At 37.3% G+C, this 12,440-nt stretch overlaps 1 protein-coding gene across 2 annotated transcripts; it reads left to right on the top strand.

Moving 5' to 3' along the window:
• The first annotated feature begins 224 nt into the window (after positions 1–224).
• Positions 225–12,069, top strand: LOC131300735 (uncharacterized). Of its 2 annotated transcripts, XM_058326702.1 has the most exons (9): positions 231–420; positions 1,081–1,325; positions 2,098–2,197; positions 3,998–4,054; positions 4,647–4,764; positions 7,889–7,983; positions 10,446–10,507; positions 10,619–10,715; positions 11,544–12,069. In XM_058326702.1, exons 2-9 carry the CDS (start codon positions 1,108–1,110, stop codon positions 11,598–11,600), a joined length of 804 nt encoding a protein of 267 aa, XP_058182685.1. In that variant the 5' UTR covers positions 231–420; positions 1,081–1,107; the 3' UTR covers positions 11,601–12,069. The 2 variants fall into 2 exon arrangements, with proteins under 2 accessions (XP_058182684.1, XP_058182685.1); XM_058326701.1 differs by having other exon boundaries at positions 225–1,325.
• Positions 12,070–12,440: the final 371 nt, after the last annotated feature.

Here is a 12,440-nt window from a genome sequence, read left to right as displayed (position 1 = left end):
TTGAAACACAATTTCAAATCCAATCGTATATGGAATAATTAGATGCACATGATATATCTAATGGGTTTCGGACACATACATCTAACCGTTAAGTGCACATGAATTCTTAACCATCTCCGAAACAATTGTATTTAGAATTATTTTAAAGGTGTATTCCAGAACTTTTGAAATAAAAATTAAAACGAATATTTAAAAACACCCACAAACCCATGGCCTTTTACGCTACTCCGTTTCCCATTGGCTGCTGCCCTCTGTGTAATGTAGCATCAGAAGAGGGGAGGAGAGAGAGAGAAAGTTAGAGAGAGAGAGAGAGAGAGATAGCTGAAACAAAACCCCAAAAGCAGTGAGGTGAGTAGTGATGAGAGAAAAAGGCAGCAGAACCAATTAGGGCTCCGTCGGAAAGTTTATGCATTTGTAAAGGTAAGCCCTTTGCTCTCTCTCTCTCTCTCTCTCTCTCCAAAGTGGAAATATCTCGATTTCGTATCTATCAACTTTTGGGTTTCGAATGGGGTGAAACGAATTACGTGGAGCTCTTTTTCGCGTCCAATTTGGTGGATTAGAGAAGAATTTCAGGTTTCTTGAATTCGAATTTAGGGTTTTCCAGTGGGATTTGGGAGGTTGTTGATAGTCTACTTTTGCTCTTTAAGTTATCTCTTCAGTTTGGGAATTAGAGTTTTTTTCTGGTGGATTGAGTTGAACAGGCTTTGGTGTTGAATTGAATCTTTTGTTGGGGCACAAATTCTGTGGATTTTTAGGAGTTAAAAAAAAAGTGTCGAGACTTTTGGAATCTTGAGCTGTGCTTTGTCAGGGGATCTTGGAATTCTTTGTAAATTATTGTTGGAAATCCATCAGCTTCTCATAAGGCGGTAGTTCTACGCTATGTAAAAATTTGGCTGCTTTTGGCAATTTTCTTGGACTTAGCATCCGAGGAGGAATATTGGGAGTTTCAAAGGCTTGGTGGGTGTTTAGATTACTTTGCTAGTAAGTTAAGAGAGCGGAATGGCAGCCGAATCAAACACTGGTTTCCGCCATGACGGAACTTTCAGCTCCGCTTTGAATCGCCATGCGATATCTTTCCAGTCAGGTGCAGTGAACAGCACGTCTGAGATGATGCCGATGGCAAATTACTGTGGGGTAAATAGCACTGCTGGCATGATGTTTTCTGGAAATTCTGGGATTCTTAACCATAATCAAGGTATGGGTCAAGCTGGGAGTTCTTCTGGTTCGCTCCTTGTCGATTCCGTGCCTGGGCTCAAGCATGAGACAGGTTATGCTGTGGAGTGGTCTGTTGAGGAACAGTACAGGTTGGAAGAAGGACTTGACAAGTAGGTAGTTTTTTCCAGGTGTTTGAGAATATTACTTTCAACAAATACATGTTTCATCATGCGCTAATTTTGGAGTTATGGGTATTTCTTTTTATAGCCTTTGTATCTTATAATTACTAAGTTTCTACATGCCCTCTGTTTGTTCTTTGATCTTGTACAATTTCCTTTTGTATAGGCTGATTGAATTGTTAACAACAAGCTTTTGTTCTGTTATTCTGAATGATTAGGTAAGGCATGATAGCAACTCAAGCTGTTCGTCCTTGAGCAATTGAGCTAGTGTAGTTAGCACCCCAAAAGAAGATTAAAAGGGGCATGTGAAGACAGTCTGTTACTATTATGATTCTCCAGAAAATAACAACTTCTACGTAATTATCTGCGGGGGTGGGGGGGGGGGGGGGGGGGGGGGGGGGGGGGGGGTTTTGGTATCATATACAATAGAGGTGTCCTTGGTTTGATTGCCAAATAAGCTACACTTATCATTTGAGCATTTGCTTGGCAAATGATGGTCATCAAAGATGATGATATGCATACTGTTATTGAGCCTCTCTAGTTTTCTAACTGTTGAATTGATATGCCTGCTCTTCATCAGCATCTCTGATCGCAAGGTACACCACTATGCATAATGTGTATTTTGATGATTCGTTTTCCTACTTCATAACTCTTCCACTTTTATTGCATCTAGACTGGACATTTTTTCATAGTGATATACTTCTTATTTTGGAATTTGAATACAGATGGTATCAGATTAAATTTTCCTGTATGGAATTTGTAGATTTGCCGATGAACCCAGTATCATGAGGTATGTTAAGATTGCAGCGACATTGCGTGATAAAACTGTACGTGACGTGGCTCTGAGGTGCAGATGGATGGAGGTGAGCTCCTTACTTGTGACAATGCCTTAGTTTTTTTGACTCGGAGAACAACAATGTCATGAAATTAACATAGGGGTGGAGGTTGACCAGAAACAATAGCGAAACCTGAAGTAAACAATAGTACATGGGTCCCCCTTTATTTGTTTGGCTATTATTACTAATACAGCACAATGAAGTAAATTTATTGGTTTTCTGTTTTTATGAAGTTGGTACCCTGCTCAATTTGTCTTTCTCAGGAAAGATAGCCCAGCCTATTTTCTTTAGCTTTTTCTCAGTTTCGCTTTGGCGTGCGTTTGATTCCTGGAGTTGTCATCCTGTGAGACCATATTACATGGTTTTGGATAAATTTTAACCCTAAAAGCTAGCTATTAAGGTGAAGGTGCCCTCACACCCTTACAGTGTTCTAAATGGCGGCCGCCTAGGCGCTTGGAGGTACCCTGCCGCCACGCCAATAGCCCTTGGCGTTTGATTTGGCGCCCAGGGAGGTTTGGCGGCCGCCAAGGCGGGCTTGGCGTCTTGGAGGCGTCGTCGGCGTCTTTGGAAGCCTTTGGCGGCCTAAAAAAAAAAAAAAAAAAAAAAAAAATATATATATATATATATATATATATATATATAAATAAAATAATACGAGGGAGGTGAGCGAAGCCTTGCTACTTATTGTCTTATTCAACTTATTTGCTAGTTGCTACTACTTAATTTCATTTGGGTTTGTACTTTGAAGTTTGAACTTGCATTATGGATACATGGAATATAGTTTGATTGGATAATGGTTTGTTAAAAAAAATAAAAAATAAAAAAATCCGCTGAATTGCTTGGCGCCGCCTAGGCGGCTTGGCGCTTGGAGGTGGGTCTCCGCCCTACTACCCCCAAGCGCCATTTAGAACATTGCACCCTTATATCTGGTGCATTACTCTTTTGTTCATGCAATATCAAAATGAGCTTTAGAAGGGTGCGTGACAAGAGAGGAGTATATGTGCTCTTGTGGAGCAAAAATGCAAAATCTAATTTCCATCATAGGTTTTCTGGTTACAACGTGCAGAGGATTTACAAATTTTTGCTGCACCCTTCTAAATATGTGGTTACAACGTGCAGAACATGTGGGCCAATATAAATCACCATACTTTTGGGGCCGCTTTAAGACATTTCAAACATGCAAGGGAAGAGGGTCATCCACTACTGATTCATACCTTTCGGACATTGCCACCGCTTAATCCGAGCAGGAACGGGAAGTGGTAACTGTCCAACCCGAGTGAGAGAATCTTTCCCTGATTATGATGAGAAAGCTTATGGGAAGGAAGTTGGAGTTCTAAAAAGAGAATTCAATAATGGTAGGATATAGGCTGCAGTACCAATGTAACATGGACTCGGATACGGGTATCGGGTGCGGATATGTGCCTAAGGGCGTAAGAATATGCCAAAATAATTAAATTCCTTAGTAGTAGTATTTTATTTTCCGGGATAAAGAGCGTTTACAAAGTGCCTTAGGGCATTTTATGCATAATATAGGAGTTTCAGGCATAAATAGCATTTACAAAATACGCTCGATGGGTGTGTGTCCAACAAAAATGTATTGGACACGGATCCCATTACCTTATTTGATTCTTGAGTGTATAAAATGGGTATTTTATGCATTTAGAAGGATCCACGTAAATAGAGTCTACACATGTATACATGTTGTCCATCTAGTTTATTGAGTAAATATCACCTCTTTTGATGTAATTGAGGCGTACCTTCCTTTTTGTTGATAAGTTTGAAGCCTATCTGGTTGAGCAAAAATCTTACCTCAATCATATTTGACAGAGAAAGCGGCGGAAACAGGAGAACTATAACTTGGGGAAGAAAGTGAAAGAAAGGAAGGTATTCATTTGCAACTCATTTATGTTCTTAGTTTTTCTTTTGTGTGACCTTATTAAAGGAACTGGACTTTCTTTCGAGTTCTGTAATGAAAAATTTTGTGGTTTTGACTTGAGACTTGATTAGAAGCAATGATGATTGTCAATATGATATGCATCCCAGTAGATCATACATCAACTTGCCTTCTTAATGATTGCCCAAAATTTTTGAGTTGGCATTTTAAGTTCTTCGATAGTGATTTTTGCAAGAATCGCGTCCTCCATTATGTCAGTAGATTGCATTAAAAAGTAGGTCAAGTCTTTTCCTGGTCTTTAATTGTTTCCTATCATTCACTTTGTAAAGACGTAGGGTTATCCCCATGGAGTATGATGGATAGATTTTAGTAAGTTGTATAGCTTGTATTTGCCAGTTCAGTGGTTCTTCAAGCTATATGAAACACATTGCCAGGACTGATTGTTCACCTAAATGTTTGTTACTCCATTTTGAACAGTGGATGAGATTGGATTTCTGTTTTGGGTGTGTTGAATGAATCAAATGTCTTAGCGTGTAATGTTGATGGAATAACCAGTAAAAATCATGCTTCTTCAATCCTCAGGATAAAATGTTGGAGTCATCCTCTAAGTCTAATTTATCCTCGATTACACCATCGGATATGGCTCCATTTTCTTTGATCATGCACCGGACGGACCATATTGAACACATGCCTCTTGAAGGTTAGTGTTTTCCATTCCTTTGTGAAGGTGTCCTTTTAATGTCATTTTCTTCTTTGAAATCCTTGCGATTTGAATTGACAGTTAAGAGTTTTTGTAGGTTCAAGTTTCTTACTGTGATCTTATGGTGTTGTGGTCTATTTTTTTTCTTGTCATTCTTTTATTTTCACCTTTAATTTAAATCAACTGTTACTTTAATGTATTGTTCATGTATGTATGATGAGTTTTTGGTTTACATGCCTCCCTTCAATGGTAGCTGACAATATGGAGAATCGTTTTCATATTTTGCTTAGTAAGAATAGCACATAAATTTGAGCCACTGGCTTGTCGTCCATTATTTTGCTTCTGTTACTAATGTTAGTAACTAATACAAATGCAAACAAGATAATGTTGATATCACATTGCCCGTGTATGTGGCGCTTCCTATCGCAGCCTGATTAAAAATACCAACAAGAATGTGAAAATGTGCCATTTGCTATTATGTGTCCATGTATAGATCATCAATGAGATTATTGCCATCAAATTTTTTTTCCCAAACAAGCAACCGAGGATAAAAGTAGGTCATTTCCTACATCTATGTATTTAATATTTATGTTCTTCCATACATACCATCTAGGCTTTAGTTTATTTTGTGATAGCAATTGTTTTCTTTTTTGGGTGCTATGGATTGGGATTTGGGGTGAAAGACTTAAGTTCACGCTTGTTAGCAAATAGGATGTAAAAACGTGGCAATCCCAATATTGCCGAAACCGTGTAAGGACCACTCCTATTTATGGCCTAATAAAATGCTACACCCTCCTTCCCAATTTGTGTTTCCAATTTTGGCATTCCAACTTATTAAGGAGACATCATTATTACTTTTAAGAGCTTTGAGTTTCCAAGAATACCCATCACTTTGTTGACATTGAATGAGAGTGCACATTTTCAATGCACTTTTTTTTGAAAGAGAGAGGGCATTAGGGGAATATTTAATAGTCAGCTTAAAATTGGACAAACACTTTGTGACATGAAAAAGCAAAACATAGAGAATTAAATTAGGACGGAAGGAGTATTTCATCTTGGACCTTATTAGGGTGGTGTGATAGGCTAATAGCACTAACGTCATTGCTGCATTATTATCTGCTTAAGCAGGGAAACTGATTTTGAAGTTTTTCTATCTGTTTCTGTGTTGCTTTCCTTAATACACCCAACCACTGGGCTAGGCCACAACTTTTTTGACTCTTGTCCTTCTGGTAACTGTTGATGACAGCAATAAAAATTGGCATGATTATAACAACTTTAAAACAGTTATGTTAATAGGAATATTGTCTAATTTTCCTCATCAATCAGGTTTTTGGGTCTCAATTTTGCTTTTCATAGGAGTAATTTCCTTAGTTGCACTGTAATAGCTTTTTACTTTTAGCCCCATTAGCCAGTTTTTGTCTGTTGTCACACCTATAACTTGGATGTTGGAAAAATCTCTAAAGCTCTTTGGACTAAAACCTTTAGTAATCTGTGTTTGACAGTTCCTTAGTTAATTATTTTTAATGACAGTCCATTGGAGTTTTATGAAATTGTGGGGATAATTGGTGATGTTACAGTTAGTTGATTTACAAAGGCTACGAAGTGTCTACCCTGGTTCGGTTTTTTGATTGACTTCACCTTGAATTTACGATACAAGGTTTCCACATCTATATGGAGTTAAGTTTAAGCAGATCCATAAGCAGAGTTAGTTTGTACTTTTGCGAAAGAATTTACTTCTGCTCTCCCAATACTCCACAATCCCAACCCAAGTAAATTTTTTTGTTTTTGGACCAAATCCATCACATCAGATAAGCTATAAATTCTACACTTGTACACTTGTTTAAGATACTTGTATGTTTATGCTATGCAGCTTGCATAAATATTTTATGTTACATAATCCATTGTCATACAAGTAAAATTAACGGTTTATGGTGCAAGCAAATATTTCACATTATGGTAGTGCTTGGAGATTAAGATGATGGTAGCTTAAGTAGAGGGCTGAACTAGAATATTGCTTCAAGTTGGAAAAAGAAGATAGTTTGGTGTACGTACGAGTGTTGGTTCATGTTTTAGTTTCCAAGGTTCAGTCAGCACATGAAGCATCTCTTGTTAATCTTTGCAACATATGGGTGGGTAGGTAACAGTTTAGATACCGTAGGAATGAGATTGTGTCATAGAAACCTAGCCTCTCATGGATTAAAAATGCTGGTCCCGTTTGAGAACTCTTCCTTGATAGTGTAATTGCGGCTTGCCAATAGGAGAAATGTATATTCTACCGGGCATATGTAAATCAAATAACCAATGCTGTTTCTTTGACCTAGCCGCTAGAAGGCTTTTGTTAGATTCCATTCCTTGTAACAAACTCTAGCTTGGGTGGTCAATTTATGGAAGCTCAAATTCCCCACATTTTGAATTAGGTTCTCTTCAACGTTCATATATATAGCTTTGATCTGCTATCCCTATGTGTGCGTGTTTCTGAAAATGTTGTACAGGTACTGCATAGAAATTGTGAATGGTTAGTACATAGAAATCGTGGATGGTAAAAATGTTCAGATCTTTCAATTATAACTGAGATTTCCGAACTTGTTAAAAATATTTTATTTATAAGTTGTCTTGGTGAATGCCCAACCACACAGGTCTTGGATGCCCTAGCATGTTTTGACGCTGGGTAATCTGCAAGAAGAGTCCATGTAACCCCTATATAATGACCAATTGAATAACTTTACCTAGACATGATTTATGGATCCATAATAGAACCCAAGTCTAGCAAAGCTTCAAAGTTGAAACTACAAAAAGGTCCCCAACTTCTGAAAACAGAGGAAAGATCGGTAAAAGAAGTCTGTCAGGTCACTAGTTTTAGAAGTAAATGTAAATAAAGATGCTAAAAAGTACCATGGATACTTCTTTTTGGACAAAAAAGCCTTTACATGAATTTGGGTCTCAAAGCCTGTTAAACGTTTGTGGGAGGGGCTGCAGGGATTAGTCCGAGGTTTGCGAAAGTTGGCCCGGGACACCCTGCATTACCAAAATAAAACTTACTTAGCCACGCAATAGATGTTGCAACTGCTATCTTGATTAAGTTTTTTGGGTTCTTGTCAATATATTGTTTCCTTTGTTGATCCAGCATTAAGTGGCACAACAAGGCAACTTTTGGAACAAAACAGTCAAGTCCTTGGTCAAATTTCAGCCAATCTGTCACCGAATTTTTCTACATTCAAGGTAAATGCCTCTTATCCTATATTTTCAAGGTTTACATGTTAATGTGTATTTATTTCATTTCAAATTGCATATGAGATCTATTTTGATTAGAAGGACATGTTAGAATAGAAAAAAAGGATCATTGCATCACTATCCTATGCATTTTGAATGTGCCTAGATACTGGTCACTCATTCCGATTAAGTTTCCTTCCTGTTAATTTGGAAGTTTTTCTCAATTATAGGGAAATGATTAGTTCCAGAGCCAAAGATCTAAAGGTGATGTCTTGTGAAAGAATGACCTGTCTCGTAAAGTGAAAAATAAGTACTTAAAAAATAAGAACCTTAGTGAAACGGGGCCTAACTTTTATAATTATATATTGTCTCCGCTCTGAATCAAAATTTTATATATAAAATATGATCACTTATTTTTAAAAAACAATTAAAAAACTTTGACATACTAAGTATTGATAAATTACATGATTACAAAAGTTATATTTTTTTTTCCGACAATAAGAGGTGTCTGGGACATCTTACGCGAACTTCAACTAATTTTCTTTACAGTTGAATCAAAGGCAGACCATCCACGATTATGAAGAGTTTTGTGACACTACTCTAGTTAGTTAGGATGTTCCAAGACCACTTTTTTTGTTGTCTTTATTCAAATATTTTTCTTGTTTGAACATTTTGTGACAAATTTTTGGGAATTATTGATTTGTCTTGACAAGAGAAATCGAAAAAGTAAAAAATTATGACTTTTACCCAAATATTTTTTAAAATATCCAAGATTTTGGGCTTTATCTTGGATATTACAAAAAATATTAGGCTAAAAGTAAAAAAAAAAATTTGCTTTTCCGATTCCTCTCAAAGAGACGAATCAATAATGCAAAAAAAAACCCAATTTAGTTGCAATAACGATTAACTTAAATCCATCAAGGCAAAAAAGATTGTGAAACAATATTTATCCTAAACAGTTGGCAAGAAACAAAAGGAAAATAAAAGTACAACTTAAACACTAATAAGGGTATCGGTAGTGGAATTGTCTTTCCATTGCCGCACGGCAAGTCCACTTCAATCAATAAACCCATTTGACGGACAGCAGTGAGTTGGGTCTTTTAATTCCAGCCTATATCGAACCCATTTCTATCAACCCATTATACAATATGGGTGGGTTGAGTTGGGTTATAAATGGGCGGATTTGGGCAGGTTAAAATATAGGGTTGGGATTGTCACCTCTAGTTGCTTGCATATGCATGAACATATTTGTTGGACCTAATGTGCAACACACTATAGATTCTGTCACGCCAGGCCTAAGAAAGGTTACTTATTTCTGTATGTTTCGACCAAACATCTCTTTTATGATCGCCTTGCCAATTCCATTGGACTTTGGGATACTTAACCTGACGTTCTTTTTTCTTTTTCTTTTTCTTCCTCGACTCAGTTCATGGTTAGTAGTGCTTGGTGTTGTGGGGGGATGGGGCGTTGTTGTATTATGGGAGGTGCCAACTGCGCTACACTCCACTTGCAATGTTCGGCCTGTCAAAGCTTGTTTGTATATAGTTCTAGTCTAGGATATTCAGATGCTGCGACGTCACTCTTTATCATTCATAGTGAATTAGACAGTACTAGTTTTTCACTGATGGTTGAATGAGCATTCATTTATATTTTGAATACTCTATAGTAAGCATTAGAGAGTGTGTTCTTAGAAACTCTACCAAAAGCAGACCTTGGATTTCATAATTGTTTGCATTTTAAACTTTGATTACTCATCTATTCATATGTTAAATTTTAGGGGACTCAACTGCAAATGAAAAAACACTGTTATTAGCTTGAGTAGTTTCTTGTGCTAACCTCAGATGATTTGGTACAGGGTTGAATTCCCAATTGGGACATGGAGGTGTGTAACGCCTTGAGCTCTCTCTCTCTCTCTCTCTCTCTCTCTCGTGCGCGCGCGCGCAACACACACAGACACAACAGGGAGAAAAAATGAACTAGAATAAAATTCACATTTTATTGTCAGGAACTGCAGAATTTGGATGTACCACTTGAATAAGCATTGCTCAATTAGCCCGATCCCCTTTAGACTTTAAAGTTCCTAGTTAGTCAGGAAACAAGCTAAATCACACACTTGAAACAGTACTTCTGAGATGTCAATCGTTTTAATCAAATTATGAGGACTTAGCCTGTCAATTGAGAAAGGACGCTTTGTTATTGTGCCACAGAAAAAAGGCTGCTGGAAATTCTGAATGTCATGATTGCAGTGAACATGAGTGGGCATAATTCGAGTTGTCCTTTTGCATATGTTTCATTTTCATCTTCGTGAAAGTTTTCAATTTATTTATTTTTTTGCAGTTTCTCATCTTCTATGATGAATTTACATGTGTTATTTTTTTATTTTTTTTCAAAATGGGCCATAAAGTGTTTACATTTTTTTAAAAGGCAGTTGTTTGTAGCTGACACTTTAATCTAACACTTTGTTCAAACAGTTACAGGAAAACCTTGATCTCTTTTTTCGCACGAGGAACAATATAGCTGCCATCCTAAATGAGTATGTGGACATTCTTAACATTTTGATGTCGTCGTAGTTGATTCTGGTTCATATTTGGTTTTACATTGCTAATACTTTTGTCTTGGGAAAATGGTGTTTCAATTCTTGCAGCATGAGAGAGATGCCTGGGATAATGAGCCATATGCCACCACTGCCCGTATCAATGAATGAGGACCTTGCAAATACTATATTGCCTGGTACATCTCAGGTAATGTCTCATGCAGACTTAACTGTTTTTTCTTATTTCTCTAGGTTGAAGATTCTCTTCTTTTTCACAAGAAAATTAATGAGGTCCATCACAAGGAAAACAAAAACCAAGATTTGCTTTAGCCGGTATTAAACGGGAGCTACGAGCAAATAGAACACCTTTCAGGAGTATCAATACTGTTGCATGAATTGTAAATGTATGAATGTGATGGACCAAAAAATCTGCGGTTCCTAATTAAAGTACTTAAAAAAAGTAAATAAAAAAGGAAGAAAGTATAATAAGAAATCACACTTTCTTCTTGCTTTACTAGCAAAGTGATTTTGGTTTCAATTATATTGAAATCATTTCTCGAATGACATCTCGTCTCAGTAAGGTACCATGGCATTTTGGTTACTGTTGTCTTTCTTTTTTCGGGCATGAGAATCTTAAAACCACTGCCCCAGAAAAATAATCCAAACACCCTCTTAGTATCTTACTGAGGGGAAACTTTTGTGCATCCCGGGTTTTTGGACCCAGTTTTGGTTTTCTTCAATATTCATGTGTGCCGATTCATGTGTGCCTATCATGTATCAAATAAAGTCCGATGGACGCGATTTTTGGTATGAATAAGGTTCTCACCGAACTTTACAAAATGAACAGGGCTGATCATCAAAATGTGATCGGAAAATGGCCGAAAAACGAGAAACGGACCGGAGGGGATACCAAGGAGCTTGGTATCCCCGGGATACACAAAAGTTTTTTCTTATGGAGTTCCTTTTCCCTTAGTATCTTACTGAGTTTCTTTCATATGTACTAGAACTAATCCGCAAATTTTCCTTTTGTCTACAGGCAATGATGTATGGGTCATCAAGTGGGATTCAGCTGAAGCAGGAGCCCAGATGTTGACGGTGAATCCTCCGGGGGTTGAGTATGATTTTATCTGGTATGTGTAAGTACAAAAAAAAAAAAAACATTTCTGCTGTAAATGCTTAACAAGATGGTTAGGAGCTAGGAGCTCTTTCTTCCTTTCGTGTACAAACATCTTCATCATCGCACATATTGGGTCCATCAATGAGAAAATTGTAGAGGAGCCCATTTTTGGAAGCTGAAACATGATATTGAATCCAAGCACCAGGTAATAATAATACTGCACAGACATTTGTTGGACCCCCAGAGAGTGCAATCACAGAATCTCTTCCTTATTGAGCTAGGATGATGTTTCAGCCTCGTGTGTATGAACTGAAACCTTGGAGTGGATATCCTTTTTGGTGCTTGATTTATCCCATTACTGTTGGATGTTATGATCGCATTTTGTAGCTTCTGTAATTTGCTTATTGGATCCATATATATATTTGAGAAGGTTAATTTCTCATCACTTGTCACTCTCTTCTGTAAGGAAATTGTGGGCTTATTTTCTCGGACGATGCTTGATATGGACTCGTTCATTATGTTTCACATATCTACGTCTGTCGTTTTTTTTTTGGACAAAGAAGTGTTAAGTTGTTATTTACCTTTAGTGAGAGTTGAACATAAATCTTGTGCAGGGGCTACATGGTGCATACCCGCTCGCTCACATTTTCTTTATCGAATCCTTGTCAGTGTGCAATACTACTTGATGAGAGGCTTTCGTTGATTGTGTCCGAACAAAACATGAGTCCAAATCAATGGGTTTTCACTCCACTTGCTTTATGTAGCGAAATTAGAATGTTTTTATATCTTTCATTGAGAAACATTTGCTCACATCAT

The sequence above is a fragment of the Rhododendron vialii genome, chromosome 9a (genome assembly GCF_030253575.1).
Source record: "Rhododendron vialii isolate Sample 1 chromosome 9a, ASM3025357v1".
Classification (NCBI taxonomy): domain Eukaryota; kingdom Viridiplantae; phylum Streptophyta; class Magnoliopsida; order Ericales; family Ericaceae; genus Rhododendron; species Rhododendron vialii.
Note: the sequence above shows the minus strand (reverse complement) of the source record. Positions and strands in the feature narration are given on the sequence as shown.

What these genes read in the sequence shown, in the direction of transcription:
- LOC131300735 (XM_058326701.1), top strand. Translation starts at nt 1,000, where the DNA reads ATGGCAGCCGAATCAAACACTGGTTTCCGCCATGACGGAACTTTCAGC. An exon ending in AGAAAGTGAAAGAAAGGAAG is followed by an intron (nt 4,055 to 4,646) that starts GTATTCATTTGC and finishes TTCAATCCTCAG; the next exon opens with GATAAAATGTTGGAGTCATC. An exon ending in TGAACACATGCCTCTTGAAG is followed by an intron (nt 4,765 to 7,888) that starts GTTAGTGTTTTC and finishes TTGTTGATCCAG; the next exon opens with CATTAAGTGGCACAACAAGG.